Genomic DNA, 23,209 nt, shown 5'->3' on the forward strand with positions numbered 1-23,209 from the left:
TATTTATAAATGCTGCTAAACTAATCCGACATAGATATTTTGATGCCTTGACTTTGATATTTGGATCTAAGGACATGATGCTTTGGAAAGGAGTTTCTTATTTTGTTTTCACAGAGGATGAGATGCTGTTCATTTCTTCTATTCCGATTTGGTATGATGGACCCCGCCCTCCTGAAGGATTGTTGTGAACATCTTCAGAAAATTGCTTCGCTCAACTGCCAACTGAGATGAAACTAACACACAGGTTATACCATGAAAGACCTAATTAACGACGCCCCCATTCAGCAGGAAGCAGTTTGGAGAGATATAACAGCACCCATATTCCCAAATATTGTTTATAAATGTTCTTTTACATTTAAAGGGGGATATGATAGAGATATGAATAATTTACATTGATATGGATTTTGTTTTAGTGATTTAAGGTCAATTTTGTTATATGTATATGTGTTTCTGATCATGATTAAGGAACTGTGATTGTGTAGTTCATTTAAAAATGTAATGTATAATTAGAAATATAGATTGTTAATAGATAATCATATTAGTCAAGTTTGTAGTCATGTTAGTTAAGATTTTCTAGATGTACATAGATATATTTTAGATAGGCATTCTTCATATTTTTCAAAGATTATAGAATATGGCATTTTAAATGTTTTAATAATTTAGGACTTTTCATGACAATGAGGCACTCTGCTCCTGGCAGCACCAATGTATTTCAAGAGGAAGATGGGCATCGAAGAGGATCCTTATGGAGTTTGATAGCCATTTGGGCAAGAAACTGCTCTTGCCTGGACTATTGCATAAACTGGACACAGAGAACCCGCAGAGAGAGGACTACTGAACTTGCCTAAGGTGAGATGATCTTTCGGGGTTCCTGATTCATGAAAGAGCAGACGCCTGAGAGAAACGCCATGCCCCGCTCCCGGGATGAAGCTCCAACCCAGGATGGACACAGGCTAGATTCTTCCTGGTAAGCGCACCTTGGGGTGCCATACACAGATGATTAGAAATGGGCTAAATTAATATGTGAGAATTAGCCTAGAAGAGGATGGGCCAAGCAGTGTTTAAATGAATACAGTTTGTGTGTTGTTATTTCGGGGCATAAGATAAGCTAGCCGAGCAGGCAGCCGGGGTACTGGCAACGCAGCCCCGACGCCCCAATTACTACAGCACACTGCCCTTCTTGGGCAGCTGGGTTGTTGGGTATTGACCAACCCAATGGTAGAGGACACACCTGCTAAGCCATGCAAGAGCAGGAATGGTGGTGATTGGGAGGGGCAGGCTTGACTTCAGTATCCATTGTACACTAAACCTCAGCAGATTGTGGTTAGAAGAGAAAATTGGAAGCTTTCTTGATGGAAGGGGTGGCCATTCATCATGGCACCCCACATTATCACAGGCTCAGGACAGAGTGTTCTTCATAAAGCAGTTATGCCCATAAGGCAATGCTGATTATTGTGACAAAATGACACTGTTCATTATGTGATGGTCATTATGCTTCATGTGAATGAATGAGTTTTGCTCTCTATATTGTAACCTTATAGTATAGGAATACTTGTAATCTGTGCTATAGCCAAGGAGGCAGAGGTTTAAGGAACTTGTAGTTACTCAGCACATGTGGAATTGTTGGTACATAAATGCACAGCTCATGTGCACATAAATAAAACAAAGAAGTGAGAAATACAAACCTCAGAGAAAGACTTTAGAAACAATGATATAATAAACTTTATGGCTAAAAGTGTGTGTGTGTGTGTGTGTGTGTGTGTGTGTGTGTGTGTGTGAGAGAGAGAGAGAGAGAGAGAGAGAGAGAGAGAGAGAGAGGAGGGAATAAAGGAGGCACACACAGAGATGATTTCAAAAGTCTCCTTTTAAAATTAAAATTAAGCAGTTGAGGGCTGGTGAGATGTTAACAAGAAAAACTCCTGCCAAGTAAAGACTAACGGCCCAAGTTTGCTCATCGGGGCCACCATGGAACAATAGAACTGACTCCTGCAAATTGTTTTCTGATCTCCCCATTGGAGACCTGGCACCCCACTCCTCCCTGTACCCAATAAAATAAAATGTAATAAAATAGAAATTAAATAATCAAATAACAGAATTATCTCTTTCTACTACTAGTCTGACATATTTTACAGTAATATGAATATGCAGGATTACAGGCATGTACTACCAGGTGTGGTAAAAAAATCTTAGATTTTTCTATGAATTTGTTCATGAACTTGTATAGCGAGATTGAAAATACGTGACAGCGCCTTAAGACCCCCCCCCCCACACTGTAGCAAAATGTACAAGTGTAAAATCTTTTATATACAGGCAAGCAAGCAAGAAATAAAAAACACTCAAAACTCATTCCTTACAGTGAAATAAACTAGCTGTGTCTTACTACATAATGGCTTTTGCAAGCTGTTTTATTTTCTGTTTATTTCTAACCTATATAAAATTTTGATTACCATTAAGAAAACAATGGCACTGTTAATTTATCTAGGGGTAGTAATAAACTATTCTCTTTTGCTCCCTCCTTCCCTTTCTCTCTCACTCTCTTACACACACACACACACACACACACACACAGAGAGAGAGAGAGAGAGAGAGAGAGAGAGAGAGAGAGAGAGAGTTTATTTTTAAATTTCTCCCCCAAGACAAGGTTTCTTTGTGTAGCTCTGACTGTCCTGGAACTCACTCTGTAGACCAGGCTGGCCTCGAACTCACAGAGATCCACCTGCCTCTGCCTCCTGAGTGCTGTGATTAAAGGTGTGCACCACCACCACCACTGCCAGGCAACACATAGTATAATAGTGTTAACATGTGCTCAAATCAAAACAGGAACATTTACATAATTATCCATAATAGTCTCAAAGAGAGAACAATCCAAATGCACATTCACTGATACAAGGGTGACTTAGGTTTAGCCTATCCACAGAGTGGAATATTATTTGGAAAAAAAGAGAAAAGTAAAGTACTGACTCATGGCATTGTGACTAGTGAAAGAAATCAGCCACAAAATACCATCAATCATGTGATCGCATTTACAGAAGGGCCAAGTGTTTAGAGACGAATGGTAGGTTAGTTTTTGGGGGGAGGCGTGTGGAAAAGGCTGTAAAAGTGAGATGGTGAATGACTTATGTTTTTTTCTAAAGATTTATTTTTATTTTTACTTTTATGTGTGTGAATGTTTGCCCTATATGTGGCGGTGCCGGCAGAGGCCAGAGGTGGTGCTGGACCCTCTGGAGCTGGAGTTACAGGTGGTTGTAAGCTGCTCGATGTGGGCGCTAGCAATCAAACTCTGGTCCTCTGTAAGATCAGGAAGTGCCCTGACCCCTGAGCCATCTCTCTAGCCTTGGTAAGTGACTTCTAATGAGTACAAAGTTACTTTTGGGGTTGACTGAAATGTTTTTACATCTGTTATAGTGGTTACTGTTCTCAGAACCAAGGAACCACAGTTTTAGTGGGTCCCTTTTGTGGTTATGTTTATCACAGCCCAGTAAGGCTGTCTTGGGTCTCCCGTGGTCTTCACTACAGCAGCGACTATACACGAGAAGAGTTCCAGACAATTCACCTTCCCCTTTCGGGTCCTAATTCTTCCTGCATCTCCAGGTTCCCTGAGCTCCAGCCCCGGAAGAAACTTGGTTGATGGTCACTCTCTTCGTAAAGAATCTCCCCCCCTCCACCTTTCCAATGTGTTTTTAAACCTATTCGACTAGAAGGAAATGGAAACAGCAGTACGCACCTTCAATGATGTGCTTTCTTGACAATCCTCTCTCTGTCTCAGCTCTGCAACAGAAAAGAGGTAGAGGGCTTTGGCTGGGGAATGCTGTTTTATTTTCTAAAAGAAAATCTGTTTCAAAATGCAGAATAACGCCCATTCTTAACTTTCTTTTTATTTATTCTTTGTGTCTTCCACATTATGCCTATCAATCCTACCCATCTCCCTCACCCAAAAAAGTAAATAAAGAAAATCTAAGAGAAAAAAAAGGGGGGGGGATGGAGGAGGAAGAAAGAGAAAAATCTCATCATGGAAGCTGCAATGTGACACATTAAACACATTAAACCCCTTTATCCAGACATTTTTACATATGCAGGCATTCATTGTAAAGAATCCTTGCTCAGGTTCAAAGACCCTGGACTCTGCTACCTCCATTAACTTTGCCACCTGTGGTGGGTGAGAGAGCTGACCCTTCTTCCCCTCACCAGCTCGGGAAAGTGGACCCTGCTCCTCACCTGGGCAGCACAGTAGAGCTGATCCTATTGGCTGAGGTGTGAGTGAGCCAGTTCTGATGGGTGGGGGAGCTGCCCCCATTACTCATCTGTTACATGGCATAATGGGCAGGGGGAGGGTGAGATCTCCCCCGAAGAAGGTGGAAGAACTGCCCCTGACGTCATAAGAGCAGGAGAGTGGTCCCTGCCCCTCATCAGCTGCAACACTCAGGGCCAGCTCTGCTGTGTTGCCCAGGCGAGGTGTTGCAGCACTCAGTACCCCAAGTGTGGGGACCCTAAGAGATGTGGCCAGGCTATTGATAGCACTCAGTACCCCAAGTATGAGGACCCTAATGTGGCCAGGCTGTTGATAGCACTCAGCACCCCAAGTATGGGGACCCTAATGTGGCCAGGCTGTTGATAGCACTCAGCACCCCAAGTATGGGGACCCTAATGTGGCCAGGCTGTTGCTAGCACTCAGCACCCCAAGTGTGGGGACCCCAAGAGATGTGGCCAGGCTGTTGCTAGCACTCAGCACCCCAAGTGTGGAGACCCTAATGTGGCCAGGCTGTTGCTAGCACTCAGCACCCCAACTGTGGAGACCCTAAGAGATGTGGCCAGGCTGTTGATAGCACTCAGCACCCCAAGTGTGGAGACCCTAATGTGGCCAGGCTGTTGCTAGCACTCAGCTCTAGGTCAAGCTACCCATCAGCCATGTGCACCCTTCCCTTAGAGAACACAATACACAGCTCAAGCCTTGTTCCTGACCAATCTAGAGAAGAAAAAAGTCTTGGCCTAAGTTCATAGCTTTATTCTGTTGTGGGCACACCACTGATGCTGAATTTTTGGATAAAGCAAATTTGAAAGCATTTTTTGACAATAAAAATGATTCAATAATGATTTTTTTAAAATGATTTTTTTAAAAAAAAAGATGCCATAAACTAGCCTTAAATTATCATCTGAAGGGACGAGACAAGCCTTTGATGACAGCTTCTGTTACTCCAGAAAAGCCCTAAAGTCTGGGCAAGCGGAAAGGATGTGGTGGCTGGGTCTTAAGTGCTGGTGAGGTACTCCTTCAACATCAATGCTTTGGACAGCTTCTACAGACCTGTGTGCCACCATTGACCTGCTTAATGTATCTGTTCCCAGACTTTTACAAGAACATCAGTTAAAATTGTGTGAAGCTCTGCTACATAGTGGCCCTTGCGTCTGGTCTCATCTCTGGATTATCTTTGCCCTCGAGGCGAGGTTTCACGTTCCGTTGCAAACACAGGGATAGGGAATCGAGGAGACCATGAATCAAACTACAGGAAATGGGCACCTGGATTTCTTATAGGTACCGTATTATCTAAAAAAGAGAACATTAGGAATAAAAATCTAAATTCCATCTTTATGTTTTCATATCCTTAACAAGCTCAAGGGTCATCACCATGTGAGCATATGCGTGTGCACACCAAGCTTTGTGATTACGATCTTCCTAAAAAAAACTCGTCCTATTTTAAAACACAAACTGATAACAACTAAAGAGGAAACAGATACTTTTCCGTTTCTCCCCACCTATTTCAGGGCGCTCAGTAAGGTTTTGCCGGTTTCTGGTTTGTTGCTATTGTTAGAATACCAGCATCTTTGAGATTTTGACAACCATTGCTCCGGTATAAGGACCAGTGTGCTGTTTTCTTACATTTTAGTAAAAGCAGCCAGCTCCCTGGTTCTTGTTGAATAACGTAAGCACTGTTCAAACATTAACAGGCTGGTTCATTGGAATCTAGCTCAGCCTGGGGATTTGTTCTGCACCCAGCAACGCCAAGAGGGCTGCTCTCATTTGTCCTGCTGGTGAGCGACACAGGATAGTGTCTGTCACCCCCTAGTGTGACGTTCTTTCTGATCAGCACTCTTAGAACCTTCTGCAGAAACGATCAGAGACTTGAACAGGGAGGCCAACAGGATACTTTTATCTTTGCCTTCCGTGGAAATCTTTGCGATTTGGAAGATTTAAGGAACTTGTCTTTTGTGGTGCTTTGTTTTCCTGAATTCTGAACTCTGTTTTGGAAATGGTTGTTAACTATGACACTGAGAAATCTACACGGGTCATTTAGTAGCAAGTGGCCACCTGCTCTGTACTAAATTTCTTTGAGAATACTCTTCATTTGTGACTAGCTCTGCACTCTGATCTTCAGGCATGAAGTATCACCACATCTCATCTCATAGAATAAATAAATAAATAAATAAATGATGTTTAACTTACTTTCCACCCCAGTAAAGTTTGGTTGTGATGACCAAGCTGGACCTCCTGCACATCAAACAGACACAAAGAAAGAGCAGATCATTGTGGGTTCTTGATGGCCTGAATCATTATGATAGCACCAGAAGGAATTGGTGATAGTACCTCACTGCAAAAAGAACGTGGAGACGGAGTTCTGAACTCATAGCCCGGAAATGTAAGAACAAGGGAAGTTGGTGAGAGGTGACTTGAAGGCAGACCCTTGAAGGGACTGAAAGGAAGCAATCTTCGCCGGAGACCCTGGGAGAGGAGGAGGGCTGCCTAGCATGTCCGTGCATGGTGCTGCAATGTGTGCTTTTGACAGCTTTTGGTTGAGGTGACCTTGGAGGTCAGAGATGGCTCCTGAGAAGATGCCTTGGTAGCTCAGAGGAGTGGCCACTGATTAACACTTATTTAGAATCTGGCATGATGTTGATGGCCTGTGAACCTTTCCTGGGAGGAAGCCTCCTCTCTGCCAAGGAGCATGGGCGCGAGTGTCTTCTAGTTACTATCTTATCCAATCAGTACCCTCATGGGCAGTGGGAAGTGACTGAAGAAACAGGAGTGATGAGCTAAAGGCTCATAGTCAGTAGGTGCTTGAAATCCTTTATCAAATGTCCTTTCTCTTTACTGCAGAGGTATGAAACATGGACTTCATGTCAGCAAACTGGTTCCCCATTCGAAAGCCCCACCCAAGGGCTGCAAACACTCTAGTGTTAGGATCATGAATAACTGTTCTTTGGGAACCACAGGAATATAATTTAAACTTGGGAGGCAGCAAGAGCTCGGTGCACGTTGGTTTAGAATAAAATCTTTTGAGGTTCAGAGACTAAGACCCAACTTTGGGATTATTTGAAACACAAGGCATTTATAATTCTGTCACGTTATCATTCTGTCAATACCTTAAAACTCTTGGGCATACAAGGCCTCCGTGATAAATGATGACCAGTGGGGAGTGATGGGGACAATTCTGACAGCTTGGTGGCAAAATGAAAAATGTGTTGAAAACATTGGCCTCTCAATCCCACTAAGTTAATTCCCTGGAAAGTAATTTGAGTTACAGGACGGAAGGTCTGCAGACATTGTCCTGGGGGTCGCATACTCCTAACGGGCTATGTCCTTTTCGCATTAACACATCAGCCTTCCACAACTGATGGTAACGGCAATCTGCACAGAGGAGCCAGGGCTCCTTTAGCAAACACTTTCTATCTTCCAAAAACAAGGTTGTTTGAAATATTATTAAAAAGTAAACATAAGCCCTTTTGATTAGTCCGAGCAAATATTTTGCTAAACTGCACATTCTCTCCAAACACTGATGTTAGACTCCACAAAACTGTCCGCCCCACACTGGCGTTTAGGCTCAAGTGGCAAGTAGATCAAAGCCTGACAAAGGATCGCTGAGCCCTCGAGGCTCTCAGAGTAACTGTTCCGGGTGGTGGAGGAAGATGGCACAGTCCCCCGAGGCTTTGCTCGCCTCTCGCTCCATCAGCAGGGCACCTCCGCAGCCATTTTACAGCCGGGGAAATCAAGGCTCAGAGATGTGGCATCACTTTCGCCCGGCACTGCTGCTGGCGAGTGACAGCAGAAGAACAGGCAGCCAAGCCAGCGAGTTGAACAGCTTGGTTAGGCTCCACGCTAGGATGGCAAGGTTTATCCTCTCTCCAGTCTCCTCCCGGGGGCAAAGGTGAACCGTATAAACTTTTCGTAGCATAGCACTAGCTGGGGCTGTTATCAGCAAGGCTGGAAGGTGGCTTGTGGAATATTCATACACATCTATTTTCCACAAGGTGTGTACGATAGTTTCTGCAAGTAAGGAGGACGGATCGGTGCTCGCTGAGGGGAAACCACTGCCTGTCCTTCCTCACGCACAGGGCAGTCTTGATTTTGCTGTTGGTCTTGCTTTGCTGTGTTGCATGAACCTCCCCTCCCCCACCCAAACATCATGTAACCCCCCCCCATTGCCACTTGCTTTGTGTACGGTTGGTGGAAGGGATGGGTGAACACACTCCTTGAATTTCTTGGAGCCCCCCAAGGATAGCGGACATTCCTCTGAATACTCAGAAACTAGAGCTCCAAGCACCCAGGACAGATGCTGGCAACTGTACCCGGATGAGACAGCTTTCGGCAATTATCCTAAGGGCTTTTTGGTTTCATCGTTGCTTTGTGCAGAGAGCTGTTAACAAAATGAGAGGTGAACCTCAATCTGTGTGTCTAGATGGTTTCCTGTGGCTCCCTTTCTTCACTCATTACAAGTGCTGTCAGAGCTATGAGAACACCACTCTCTGTGATGCTCAAATACCTCACAAACGGCTCTTCTTCTCTGCCTGACCCTGCTGTCACTCACTGGAGCCCGTGGCCAAGGAATTTCTGACATACAAGTAATGAACTCCTCGGTATTTATTTCTAAACCACTAGAGATTGTTTCTTTACCAAGTGTTGGTTTCTTTTGGGGACAGCCTTTTCATCCAGTGCCATATGATTTTATTTTTGTTTTTCTGGGGCAAACCAGTGAGTCTTTAAAAAAGGCCAACAAGCAGTTATGGTAGACGAGATTACCTCCAGCCTTTCTTCTTGATGATGTTCCCCAGGATCACCTCAGCCCTGAAGGAGGAGAAGACAATGTCTCAGAAGGCAGCGTCTCAGAAAAGCAAGAGTCAACCCAGCACTACAGCCTTCCCATTTTTGAACTCTCAGAGCCTACAGAACCCCAAAATAGAAGCTCTCTCAGCTGGTAGCACGGTCTCCACTGTTTCTGCTTGTGCCGGCAGAATCCGGCTCCCAGGCATTCCAGAAGCACTTGCCAAAATGCTGGCGCTGGCAAGAGACCGCCTGTGGTCCTGACATAAGAAACAGAGGAGTCATCTGGCAGCTTGGTGCCACATAAAAATATCCTACTCTGTGGCGTTCAACGAGAGGCAAGGTTTCTCCATCTAATTGCGGTGGAACAATTTAGTTGTGCCCAGAGGACAAGAGACCTCAGACTGTTTAGACAGAAAATATTGACCCCCCAGGTGATCTTGGAAGGAAAAAAAAAGAATCGGCATGTGCATTCAAATGTCCCCAAGTCCAGCAGTTATGGTGATCCATGTTAAAAATGTCTTAGGATTGAGTAATGTTTGGCGTAGGACTAAGATACAAGGAGAAACTACAATACCTTTCCTGTCACCAAGACTGGGCTGTGGGAAGGTATACTGAAGACATCTTATTATTCTTCCCCCTTCTACTTCCTCAGGCAGACTCATCAGGATTGAGGAAACTACAATGCCCTCCTATATCCCTCCCAGTTAGATCCTCAGCGTGAGAAGCAGTGGGGCTGCCAGAGACAGGAGGGGGGAGGTTAACGCAGTTAGCACTTGGATCATCAGTGAGCTAGATGCGGATGCCATTGCTAACTATTCTTTTATAGAAACAAATGTTGTTTTTGTACAGCCTCCAAGACATTATGATGCAGGCTAGCTGTGCAGCCTGCTCCAAACGGACAGAGATTGGATGGTACTGGAATCTTTTCTGTTTCTTCCTGTTTGGCTATTGTTTCGTGTAACCTCACACAGTGAGACCCTATCTCAATTCCACAATTCAATAATGATTCAGGTGACTATCCCCCATAATTGGAGTTACAGTCAGGTCTCTAGCAGGCTCACTATATTTCCTTTCTCTGCCTTAGCCTGTTTGCTGTTGTACAAGATTCAAAGAAGAAACCCTGGACAAGAGGGCATGCAGAAAGGAGCCAGGTCTTACAACTTCTTTCTTTTCTTGGACTAATAAACAACAAGTTCTCTGATGGTCCTTAAGCACACACAGAGCCTTAAAAAAGAGGACACAAAGTAAGGAAAATGTTCTTCTATCATCTGGGGTTGATGGGTCAAGCCTCAGCTCAACTGTCGCTTGCTTGAGGGAGGGGCAGTGGGCCTGATTGGGCTGTACTCCACAGTTCCCCCGCGAGACCAGCAGGGATGTCTGCTTCCGTGACTGATGGAAGTTGGACATCCATGTTTATTCCGGGAGAGCAGGGCTTCATCCCTATTCTAAAGCACAGTAGTACGTTGTGGCATGTGCTTGGTGACCTGGCCTGACAGAGCATCAGCTCCGTGTTCTGGTTTGGCCAGCCATATTGAGAGTACCGACTCAACACTCGGGTCCAGACACTAGAAGTCACTCCTCAACAGAAGTGAGGACTCTCTGCCACCTGCTGTCTTCAGAGGAGGCTCTTAAGTGCCCTCTTGCAAAAGCTGCTGATACTTTAGCATCATTTGGGAATCACAACTTTCATGGAAATCAGCCCAGGGACAGGTGGTCAAAATTAGTTAATACCTCTCCATCTCCAGCATCATTTCCCTGGCATGTTTTTCTCACGTTTGCCTCTCTTCAGCGCATTTTTCTTACAGGAATGGTATGGGTAGACCAAGATGGTCCCAGAGTTCAACACTCCCGATTCTACTGATGGACTGAGGAAGAGCGTGCCTGCTGAGACACGCCCAAGAGAAGCAGCCCCTCCTCCCCAATGCCACAGCAATGTCTGGGCACACCCTCTTGGTTCCAGCGATGCCAGGTGAGAGATGGTAACTGGTTCTGACTTACTTCCCAGCGGCGTAGACCTCGGCAGTGTCGAAGAGATTAACTCCACTTTCATAGGCAATTGTCATCAGCCGTTCAGCAACCTGTCAGAGTGCAAAGGTCAGTCAGAAATGCCAAAAATGCCTTCCTAGCTGGGAAAGGAAGGAAGTGGTGTTAAATACTTTATCGGCCTTTCACTCTGAGATCTCATTACCATTTCTCATTTTTCTCAATTGTAGTGACTGACAGAAGAAAGAAGAGCCGAGCACAGAGGGCATGTAATCCTTCTACCCTCCAAGTAGGCTGTAATTCCTATTCCGTGTGTGTGTTTGTGCGCACAGGCGTGTCTGTGTGGTGGGACAGGGGGGGAGAGGGGAGCATTGTTGGTCATCCTCCAGTTGAGGTGTTCAGATCTGTGTTTCCCTCCCCGCTGGGAAAACCTTGTTTGATAACACCCTTTGTGACACGTAATCTTGCTGACAAAGAGGGTCATTTGTATCAACGCCGCCTCCATCTCTCCACTCCTTTCTGCAAGCCGATAGTTTCTGGCAGTTGGATGACTCCTGACCTAAAGGCTTGTGACTTTCCTCAAGGCCTAGCCAACTGTGCTGATGAGTCACGGGTCCGACAACCATGATGTTGTGACGCTCCTGGCACCTGCAGTTCGGTGGAACAGTGAGCGTCATCTTGGAGCTGCTGCTGAGTCAACACAGGGGAGGGAGGAAGACCCTGACTCACTGAGGGACAGCTCCTGCTGCTTAGGCTGCAACAGAACAGAGCTCCAGGATTTATCCAGCTGCTCAGAGTAAGCGAGGAGTGTGGGGGGAGAGTAGACCTCTATCTGGGTTATCTGCAGCAACCGCGGGAGGTGTGGCTGTCTTAGCATACTGTGGAGCAGCACTAAAGGAGTCTATCTTCACCTTGCTGGTTTATTTATGAGAAGTTTGAACAGTTTCCCCACTTCACAAATCATTACATTTGATTTTCCAGTATGTTCTTTGATGGTGGACAAGTGTTGCTTCTTCAGCATTTCTATGAAAAGACTGTGTTTTGGGTGTTGTGAAAATTTGCCTCCTAAGACCAGGGCTAGGCGGGTGGGCACAACCTTTGCATTACCTGCAAGAAAGCAGTTGCAGCCTTTAACCCACTACTGTAAAAACATCATGCCTGAGCAGAGCTGAAAAGTAGAGCAAATATAATTTCCTCCTTCTGAATGCCCTATGTTTTAGAAGTTACTGTGCGTGCAGTAAAAATGATAATGGTATGTCATACGGCATATTGGTGGATTATTATTGGGAAAGGTAACAATTATGTCTTATCTCCAGAGAAGGTTTGAGATGGAGAATTCTGGATGACACTTGGCTTGACTGAGAGCAGGAACACTTCCAAAAATACAGGATCTGAAGACCTCATGAGGAATAGTGGGGAAAACATTGAATTAAGTCTGAAGACCGGCTTTAGGCCTTGATAGAGTTTTTGATCTGAAACGTCTTATGAAAGCCCCTGTGTTTGGTCCCTAGTCTGTAGCATTATTTGGAGATGGCAGAAACTTTAGGAAGTGGGGCCTAATGATAGGATGTTGTTACCAGGATCCTGCCTCTTGGCTCTTCCTGGTGCACACGTCCCCTAATGCACACTCAATCATGACCGGCTGGCTCACTACAGGATCCAAGTCAGCAGAGCCAAAAGAATGGAAACCCCTGAAAGTTTAAGGCAAAATAAACCTTTGCTTCCCTAAAAGTGACTGACTTGAGGTCTTCGGTCAATGTGATGAAAAGTGAGCACAGTCCATGAATGTCCCCTTACTCTATAAACTTGAACAAATCATTCGATTTTTGCAGATTTCAGTTTCCTTCCCTGAAAACTGAAGCGGAGTCTATGAAGGGATCTCCTTCTCCCTCACGGAGCCTGGAGGCAACAGGGGAAGCTGGTCTCACTTCCTTAACAAGGGCCTAATGGCCTGTGAGCCACGTGGCCAAGAAAAGTCTTGTGAGATATTCACACTAATGAGACGTTGCAAAGAATTCTGGGAACATCTTTCTCTTCTTCACAGAGTTTCTAGAAATAGAGCTTTTGCCTTGCTCCTTTTGAGCCTTAACTATTTCTGTAGCTATTTCATTCCTGCTGCCCAAAGAGGAAGTTGACACAAAGGGCTGTTTAGAGCCAAGAGAATGGTTTTCTTCCTAATAGCTTAAAAGTCTAAATGAATTCTCTCTATTTGGCTAAATTAATGTGAGCAGGGTTTAATGTTACCTGCTATTAAAGCTACTCCAACTACATTACAGAAAACATGGAATAAATCCCCAATTCAGTGCTTTTTGGATACTAAATGTGCTCTCTTAAAAATTATTTTTAAGAAGTTATTCCTCATATGAGTAACATACTTGGTTTTTATTTGAAAGGCATACCATCGAGTTACTAACTTTGTTGATATCCCTGCTAAGTACCTATCCGATATGTTGTTGAAATCTTCAGGGATAGGGACTTCACACCCTCTTGGAGTGGCACCGATAATTACAGCACCCAGCAGATTATGGTGTGGTCATTTGTGCCTGCTTTAGGATGACAGCACCTGGAAGTCTGAGACGGAGCTGAACAATCAGGGAGGTGAATGCATTGCTACTGGCTTATCATTTTACCCCTAGAGAATAGGTGGCACTGAGCCATGCAGTGGTGGGCATTGGCTCCCAGCTGGCCCCTCTGCCCACAAGACTAGCCCTCTTTGTCTGTTTTCTTCCAGAGTGCATCGGGCAGTAGCAGGTCCCATGCATGCAGGCTGGAGACCCTGGCTAAGAACTTAGTTCCCTTCTAACTTGCTGCTATCTTCATGCCTAACAGTGTCTGTGTCCTTAGCTGCATTCCTTGTGAATGTGCCTCTGCAAACCTCTATACTACTCTGAAATTGAATGACGTGTTTGCCCTGGCAATGCTGAAGCATGCATGGCAAACCATATATGGCGGTTCTGTTGAGCTTGTCCATACTGGGTTTTATGGTCTAAGTAGATGAGGACAACTGATCAGATCTCTTCATCTCTATCTTTCCCTACCAGATGCCAGTTATAAGGCCTCTTGATGGGCACCCAGGTCCTCCTGTAGGGAGGAAGGACTTACTTCCATAGCTACGAGGAGTGCTGCCCTTGAAAGGCCTTCTGCTGCCAGCCCCCAAAAGCTATTCTTGGATGGAGTCACCTCACCCAAAACCTCATTGTAGGAAAGCTTTTACCTGATGTTTGAGCAGGACACACACACACACACACACACACACACACACACACACAAATAAGAATCCAAGAAAAAAATGAGAGGGAAGAGAAGAATAATCCCACTGCACATTTTCTGCACACTGTAGAAGTTGAAAGTGACTCACCTCGTCTGAAACTTGACCTCCAAATGTCACCCATGTTCCTGGAAGAGAAGAAATATTTGTAGTCATTTTTATAATATTGTACACAATAAGAGGAGACCTTTATGTCAGAGCAGGTAGTTCATAGATGCGCCTAAATGGGGGCACATGCACACTCTAGTCTAGCCTTTGCCTCACTTCCTAATATTCCAGGAAGGGTCAGTGTCCCTTTGGGGAAGGGTGCCTCTTCAAGCCACCATGGATGCTTATGGTGCACATCCAAGCCTTCCGTGAAACTTTGATTCTGCTCTGAGACCAGATGCACAGGAAGTCAGTGCTGCAGAGCTCACACTGGCTGCATGCCTTTTTTTCACTCTTCTGCAGCTAGAAAGGCCTATTCTGCAAGCGAGCACAAGAAAGCGTGGCAGCCGGAGTGAGCCAGGCCTTGACTTACGCTGCTGGCCTTGTTTGTAGAATCTGGAATTTTTAGTTACACATCCAGAGGACTTTTCAGACATTCTGCCAGGACCCGGGTGGTGACCCTTCATGTACCTTCTCTGTGTGCACTGCTCTGGGAAATTTCTGTGGGTTTGTGGTGAAGGTAGAGGCAGGAGCCAGGGCAAGGGCAAGGAAGGCAGAGGGAGGGGGCATAGCCAGCGGTAGCATGTGTGAAGGAAGACACTGAGCAGGCACACGCCATGCTGGGCTCCAGCCAGCTTCGTTAGTCGGTCCCTTCCTTAGCCGCCTTTTTCTTGAGCCGTGAGTCTATCAGACAGAGAAATGGCCTCAGGTACCAAGGAGAGTGAGGTGAATGGCACACTTCCCATCTCGAGTTCCTAATTAGCTGTGCGTCTTGATAAAGGCTCGGACAGAGGCAAGCACAAGACATGCCAGTAGAGAGTGCTCTACCTAGGCTGGAGGAGCAAGGACTTCCTAGAGGAGGATACTGTGATGGAGTCTTACGGGAGTAAAGGGAATGGAGAAGAAGGGGGTAGGCCTTTCAGCATGGACGGGATCTTGGAAAAACAAGAAGGCGGAGAATGTGAAAGTGTTGATGAGCTGTGTCTGGACCATCAGGCCACGGGGTGAAACGTGAGTCAGAGAGAGACCTGGACAAGAGTAGAAGCAGTTAGGGCATGGGTATGGTTAACGCTTCTAGGGCTGGAAAGAAATGCTGCTGGCTATATATATATATATATATATATATATATATATATATAGTGCATTTCACTGTAACGGTCATAGCTACCACCACGGCACACCTTCTAGATGCCAGGAAGTAGACGACAAAACTTTTCTTTTTTTTTTTTAATATTTATTTAAGATTTCTGTCTCTTCCCCGCCACTGCCTCCCATTTCCCTCCCCCTCCCCCAATCAAGTCCCCCTCCCTTGTCAGCCCAAAGAGCAATCAGGGTTCCCTGCCCTCAAAACTTTTCTTGAATCATTTGTCAGACTCAGAGGGTAATTTTATCTGTGTCTACAGTTAAGGAATCTCACATCAGCCAACACTAGGTGACACACCCAAGCTCCTACCAACATGCTTGGCTTTGAGAAGGTTGCCCCCTTTAGTGTACCACACTGCTGAATTCGACTATCTCTCAATTAGTGTGGCATCCACAGACATAAGCTGATGTGCTATTTTCTTTGTCCTAAGACAAACGTGTGTGTAAATCACCTTACGCGTGCACGCTCTATCTCCAGAGGTTGCGGATAGGCAGCCCACGGCTGATGCTCAGCTTGCAGGCTCATTCTGCTTCACTACAATGGAGCCAACCAACTTGGATTTCAGGGAATTTTGAATGAGTTACTGACATCTAAAGACTTAGGAAATTTTTCTGAAAAAGTTTGGATTTTCAGCAAACACTGACAACAAAGTGTCCATGTCCTTTCTAGGCAGGCATTCCCCAAACTGGGTGGGGTGGGGTGGCGCTTTTGTGAAAGACTGTGCCGGTTCATTCGTGAACCTCCTCACCCTGCTTCCAGGTATATTCTTAACATTAGATGAAAATGGCTACTGCTTTGTACCATATGGTAATTGCCATTTTTCTTACAGCAAAAATAAGAGGATGCGAACTTGTAATTTAAAAAAAAAAAAGGAGTTAATTCTTTTAAGAAAAAAAATAGGCAGAGACATTTTTTTTCCCCAAAGAATATTCCAAACAAAGAATGCTAACAAAGAAAAATCCCACCCTAAGGAACCAAAATAAAACCAGTCGTGACCTGTACACAGAAAAGATGGTCTTTGAAAAACTTAACGGTCTGAGGAAACGGTCCATGTTTGGTTTGGAATGGGAATTAAATAAGTGAGGTGCTGTGATTAAACTCGGTATTAAGTGAAAATAATTGTCTGGGTGTCACAACCTATTCACAGACAAGATGTTTATAAAGAGTCCTTTTGAATGTGGCAGAAATGACGAGTCCAGAGAACAAACATTTGAGAACGTTAGCAGAACTGGCTCAGCACGTCAGGCAGAGAGCGAAGAGGGCTCAGCACAAGTCAAACAGCCGGAGCCACTCTCTGTGGCAGCAAAGGAGAAAGCAGATCTGAGGGACAGCACACTGTTGACTATTTGTGGCCTGGTGAGAACTTTGAATTATCAGGCCCATGAAAGGAAAAAACATGTGTGTGTATGGGGGGGGGGGGGGAGTCTCAGATCATTTAGAAACGTAATAATCTGGTCAAAGTCACTGTTGCCCGAGGTGGGTGGGGTTGCTGCAGACCGAAGATGGCACTGTTTTGTTGGAACATTGTACCTGAGTCCCTTAATTTCCCCATTTATTAATAATGGCTTTGGGCGAAGAGCTAAAATGGGACAAGCCACGGATTTAGTAATGAATCCCACAAATTAGCTGTTCTTCTATGTCTTCAAGCAAAATCAGGTCAACGTTTGCTTAACGAATTTCCTAGCTGGCTTGGGCTGTGCTGTGAAAGCAGTTCTTTTATTTGTTGTTTGTTTTTTTAGTTGTTCATGTCGTCAGTGAGATCAGACTCGTCTCTACTGAGTCCCGGAGACTTCCTGGAGCCTGAGCTTCTTGCTGATCCTACAAATCAGCTGTGCCTGAATACTTCTCTACGGGGACAGTCCCAAGAACAGATATTCCTTGACTGGTAAATCTAGCGAGTGTTGGCAATACCGTGAGCCAAACGCATTTCACATACCTCATTTACCAAAGACCCTAGCTTAGTAATTAACTTAGCAGCCTAATGCTTAGAATCAGCTGTTAGCTATTTCCCGCATGGCGGTTGGCTGACCATGGGTTCACCCACCTGCTGCTGGCCACCATCGTGACAGTATTTAACGCAAATTCTACCCCAGGAAAGGGTCGAAATTCACAAAGTGCGAAGGTTTGGGGTTTAGCTCAGTGCTGGAGTACTAGACTAGCCTGCACAAGGCCCTGGATTTCATCCCTAACATCACAGCAAAAATCAAAGTATGGTTTCTACCAAATGTATATTGATTGTAACCACCATCAACAAAATTATAAAATGTAAGTCAAGATGCCATTAATTCAGAAACTGCGTTTGCCTGGATTATTTGTTCGTCTCAGATGTGACAAAGCTTGGGGAAGTCACTTACTGAGGTATGACAATCTGTTTCTAGATGAGAATTATAGCCTAAAATCCAACCTTCAAGATTGTGTTGTTCAAACTGGATTGACAAAAAGGCCTCTGATTTCAAGGTTTTTTTTTTTTTTTTTGCAAATAAACTAGCATCATTTAGCTCACTTTTATTAGTATTGAAAACAAATAACGAAAGCCAGAACTGTACATATATATGTCAGAGAAAGACAAGGCCATTTTACACTTGGAAACTGGCAATGATTCCAGCCGTGTTGGGATAACACTAGTTTAAGGAGCAGTTTCATTCCAAAAAGAAGCAGAAAAAAAAAAAACCCAAACACTCTTCCATGTCTCTTTTAAGAACTTAAGGTTGTATTTTATACATCACAGTGAAAGACAGCCTGAAGGACACGTTCATACAGAAGAACAGACGTTAGGACAAAATTGTGGTGAATTATGATGGAAAATAGTCAATGGTAAATAATTTTCTTTTTATATTGACTAAAACTATTATCATAAAACAGCATGTGTATCACATATGCTTATGTTATTGCTGTAGTTTGAATATGGTTTGTGTGCCACCAAGGGTTCTTACGTTGAAAATTTGGCTTGGTGCTATTGGGAAGTGGTGAGAATTTAAGAGGTATAGCCTAGTTGGAGGTCAAAGGTTATTGAGGATAATCCCTGGCAGAATTCATGAGGTAGTTGTTACAAAAGGAGCAATTTTTGCCCTTCTATCCTCTCTGTTCTTGTTTGAAATGTAGTCATTTGTTTGTTCAGACATGTATTCCTGTCACAAGGGGCCAGCAGCACCTACTGACCTCATAGAGGTCAAGTGAACTGCCCCTCTATACCTCCTACCACCCCTACTCCCACTTATCCTGGGCTTTGCATCTTCAAACTTTTAAGCTAAATAAGTATCCCATGCCAGATATTTCATTATAGCGATGGCAAGCTTATAAAGCTACATATATAGCCATAACTTAAAAATAAAATAGTGTCTCCCCTTTTTGAAGTTATCTATTGTTACATTCATCTTACTTTGTTCAAGGGGACCACCTCCCTGACCCTTGACACACTCACCACTCTCCAAAGCCCTAGAATAAAAGTGGCAACTTAGCAGATGGTTGGTCAATGTTGGTTAAGTTTAACCGAATCACTTTTTGCCTATCAGCAATCTTCAAAGTAAGGGGGTAATTTCCTATTAAGCATAATTATTTTGATTTCTTGAAGAAGGAATGATGCTCACTTGATGGAGGAAGGTCATTGGCTAATAAAGGAACTGCCTTGGCCCATTTTATTGGTTAGAAGTTAGGTGGGAGGAGTAAACAGAACAGAACTCTGGGAGGAAGAGGAAGTGAGGTCAGATTCAACAGCTCTGCTCTCGGGAGCGCCTGAGAGAGACGCCATGTCCCGCTCCTGGGATGAAGCTCCGACCCAGGATGGACTAGGTTAGAATCTCCCCGGTAAGCGCACCTTGGGGTGCCATACACAGATGATTAGAAAGGGGCTAAATTAATATGTGAGAATTAGCCTAGAAGAGAATGGGCCAAGCAGTGTTTAAAAGAATACAGTGTCCGTGTAATTATTTCGGGGCATAAGCTAGCCGGGCAGGCGGCCAGGGTGTTGGGGACGCAGCCCCGCCGCCGCCCTTATTACTTCACTCACTGGTAATTCATCAGTTCTTTTGGCTTCTAGGTGGTTGGGATGTGGTTCCACCAGTCATTTCCTTTACTAGAGGAGGGTGCTAGGACAGTTCCCACTTTGCAGCGGTGACTTTGGTGAGAAGGGGTGGTGACACTGTGGGCAGATGCTGGAGGAAGAGATGTCACAGTCCTTCTCGCCGGAGGGGGGAGGGGGTGGAGCAATAGCTGTGTAGTCAGGAGTCTCTGATTCTAGAATTTAACGCATTACTATATCATCCTAGGTGGGCTAACGTGGTTTTCTATTTATCGTGATTCTCTTAATCAGATAGTGTGGAAAGAACCCTGCTCACTCATTAAGAGAAGTTCAAGAATAAACAGAGTAAAGAACCCAGAAATCCTTGGCGTAAGGAGGAATCTCTAGGGACGGGTCTAGGGTATCTAGACAGGTGGCTGAGGTCAGGTTGAGGAATTCACTTCTTGGACTTTTCACCTCCTGTATGAAAAATGGAGATGCCTGCTGGCTGAGGAAGCAGTGTAGCCGGGCAGGCCAGGGCTGGAGTCCTGAGTTCTCCACTCACTAGGAGGATAGCCGCAGGTGGCAACAATAATAATGATGGCGTAGATGGTGATAATAATGGTAATAATAATAGCAATAGCATAGCATCAACACAGGAGTTTTAGGAGACAGGTGAAATAGAATTTAAAAGGTTAACAGCCTCCGCCCCAAAGCTGCCATTAACTCTCCGTCTTCGCGGCATGAGTGTTAAGCATTAGAATTCCCTAGAAGCTCCACTCTGAGATTTTGATTATTTGTATCTGACCAGCAGCCAGATCACCTGCGTATTTCACAAGCAACCCAGAGATCTGAATGCCACATGTCGCACTGAGAAGCCCTGCTGTGGCCACAGCACGGATGCTGTGGGCTTGTCAGGCTGTGACTGCTACACAGCTCAAGGCCACGTCTCCTGCAAATGGCGGGGAGAAACCAGCCCTCCGTGTTCCCGCGCGCACTTGTTCCTTCGCACAACTGCCAGTGTTTGACACGGAGCCTGGCCCTTATTTTCGGATCCAAGCTGCTGCAGCCTCGTCTCTCTCGCTTCTGGCGTCTGGGGTGTTGCTAATGAGCATCTGGCCAGAGTTAACAAATGGGATAGCAACGGAGGCGCCTCTTTTGGCTTTGATGACCTATCCTTGCAAGAACGGGTGACACCACCCACGCTCTCAGGGGGTGAGGGTGGTGACCTTTCACACCTGGACTTCTCAAAAGAGCTTGGAAGAACAATAAAACTAGACAAGGACGCGGTGAAGGCCACGCGGAACTTGAGTGTGCCTCCCAGGCATGTGAGGTGTGAATAGTAAGTACCCCCCCCCCCCCCATTTACTGCTAAGAAAGTGTGCTTACACAGGTGCACACACTTCTAAGGACCAAACACCATCTAAATCCTTTTCTCCACCCCTTGGAATATAGTAAAATAGGAGGGGTGGCAGGTATGTGACGTACAGACGTGGTTAAAATCCCAGAAGAGTGTTAAAGCGCATCACAAGTAGACTCGACTCGTCACCGTAGCTCAGGAGCTATGTGAGCATCCGTAGGACAGATATCTTGGCGCATCATAAGCCTTGATCTGAACTTTGGTGTTAGATTAACCGTAACTACTAATGTAAAGCCAGAAATTTGCCCCCTGGAACTTCTTTACGAAGACATGAATTCTGAATTGATTTGGTTCCTTAAGCCTCTTAGGAAAATTCAAAATAAAAACACGTAATATCCTTAAAGTTTTTATTCTTTAAATTCTTTCATTTCTTTTGCATACATCAGTAAAGTATGTACCTATTACTTTTCTAACCTAAAGCAAAAGCTACTTGAAATTTTTTTTTTGTTGTTGTTGTTGTTGGACAATCCATTCATTAAAACAGGTTCAACAGATCATGATTCTTCCTACTTTATGACCATGGAAAAGGAACACTGAATGTGGTTTGTATTCTAAGTCTCTGGGTCATACATCCTAATATTTTCTAGTACTGTTGGCTATCTATTGAAGATTATTTACTCAAATGGGCACAAAAAACTCAGCACACAGCATCACCAAAGCTTTGTCACGCTGCTCTTTGAAAAGTTCTCGGAAGAATGTGTAGAGTAGTTAATGCAGGTGAGTTAAACACTGCTAGAGCAAAAGTAGACGTTTATTGTAGGGTACAAGAAATACATGCAATTTCTGATTCTTAAACTTAAAAAAATAAATATTGTCTTCCAAAATGTGACCTATGACTAAGATACATGATGTTTTTTCCCTATGAGATCTTTGCACAGTTCCTGGAATTTAGTCTGTGCTCAAACACATTCTTTTGTTCCTTTTTGGGTCGCTCATGCTTTTCCACAGGAAGTTACTATGTGTAAGAATTTTGGAAAAATACTCTTACCGAGAAATCGGAAAGTCAGTGTGACTTTCTGCATCTCTCCCTTTGTGAGTGTGTGTGTTGAGCCCTTTTCATCACTGGTAGTTCCGAGAGGTGTCCTACCTCAAACAGCGATAATGTTGGAAACTGGTGTTTCTGAATATAAAAGCACAGGGTGTGTGCGTGCGGCTGTTAGGATCTGCTAAGAATGCATTTCAATTTCCTGAAAGGCAAGGAAAATGTCTAGGTGAAAACAAGAAGATAATAATTGTAAAAAAAAAGATGAAAAAAACTGTTTTGCAACGTTTCTTTCAAAGTCTTCTTCCTGGGCCATGAACGATCAGATGCGAAGGATATTAAATGTTATTAAAAGACAAATTTCGTGTTCGGGAAGTAGGAATAGTGTGACATTCTTGCTGAAGCAGAGATACAAATGTGGTTTCTGGCTAAGAAATTCTTGAACCATAAAATAATGAAAACAGAAAATATATATGGGACGATTTGACAAAAACCTAAAATAATTCTCATTCTCAGCCATATTGCACTCAAATTAATTCAGTCCCTATGTTTGCCTGTAGATTCATTAATTTACATAGAAGCAATAGCTTACTTCATTAATGCATTAGGGATATTAGCTGTTAATAATTTCAGCTTTAAAAATGTATCTATAATCTTTTCCTAATGGAAGATTTACAACTATACCAAGTCCTGGGTGGGTATTTCTACATCACCTGCAGAATAACACAGACTCTTCTTATGCAGACTCTTCTATTTCTTTCAGCATGATAGAAACGTTTCTTGTTGAATAATTATATCCAGAAATTTAGCTCAACATTAAGAATAAAGTGGAGCGATCCTAAATCATAAAACCATACTGATCTATCTTTAATATCAGGAGATTCACTTTATTCTAGACTCTACACAGAGCCCGAGGGCTAACCTTCATTGCCTTACTATTTTCTTGATTAGATTAAGGGATAGCGAGGAGATTAGTGGAAGGCTTTTCAGGATGTGTCCACGACGGAGTTTCTGGAAGTGTTTAGATTGTGGAGGCTCTGCCCATAATGAACGCACAGATCCTGTGATGGAGTCGCAATACGATGACATTACCAAATGGTGAGACCTAGGAGGTCCTAGATGAAGGAAGGTCTGTGGGTGTTCTTTTAAGGCCCATGTCCTTCTCTAAGTTATGCTATTTGCCTTTCCTCTGCTTTCTGGTCACCATGACAGGAATTGCTCTGTTCTGATTTTTCCT

General features: G+C 44.3%; 1 protein-coding gene across 2 annotated transcripts in view; it reads right to left on the minus strand.

Moving 5' to 3' along the window:
- Positions 1 to 23,209, minus strand: part of Kcnab1 (potassium voltage-gated channel subfamily A regulatory beta subunit 1) — a 338,359-nt gene that overhangs the window by 57,635 nt on the left and 257,515 nt on the right. For both annotated transcript variants that reach the window (XM_041659149.1, XM_041659150.1), the window contains exons 3-7: positions 14,373 to 14,410; positions 11,030 to 11,109; positions 9,008 to 9,052; positions 6,437 to 6,481; positions 3,725 to 3,768 (exon numbers count right to left, since the gene is read on the minus strand). In XM_041659149.1, coding sequence (XP_041515083.1) covers positions 3,725 to 3,768; positions 6,437 to 6,481; positions 9,008 to 9,052; positions 11,030 to 11,109; positions 14,373 to 14,410 — 252 coding nt within the window. The remainder of the gene's footprint in view (positions 1 to 3,724; positions 3,769 to 6,436; positions 6,482 to 9,007; positions 9,053 to 11,029; positions 11,110 to 14,372; positions 14,411 to 23,209) is intronic.

The sequence above is a fragment of the Microtus oregoni genome, unplaced genomic scaffold, assembly GCF_018167655.1.
Source record: "Microtus oregoni isolate MIOR12 unplaced genomic scaffold, Mior012 000010F_ref0000083, whole genome shotgun sequence".
NCBI lineage: Eukaryota > Metazoa > Chordata > Mammalia > Rodentia > Cricetidae > Microtus > Microtus oregoni.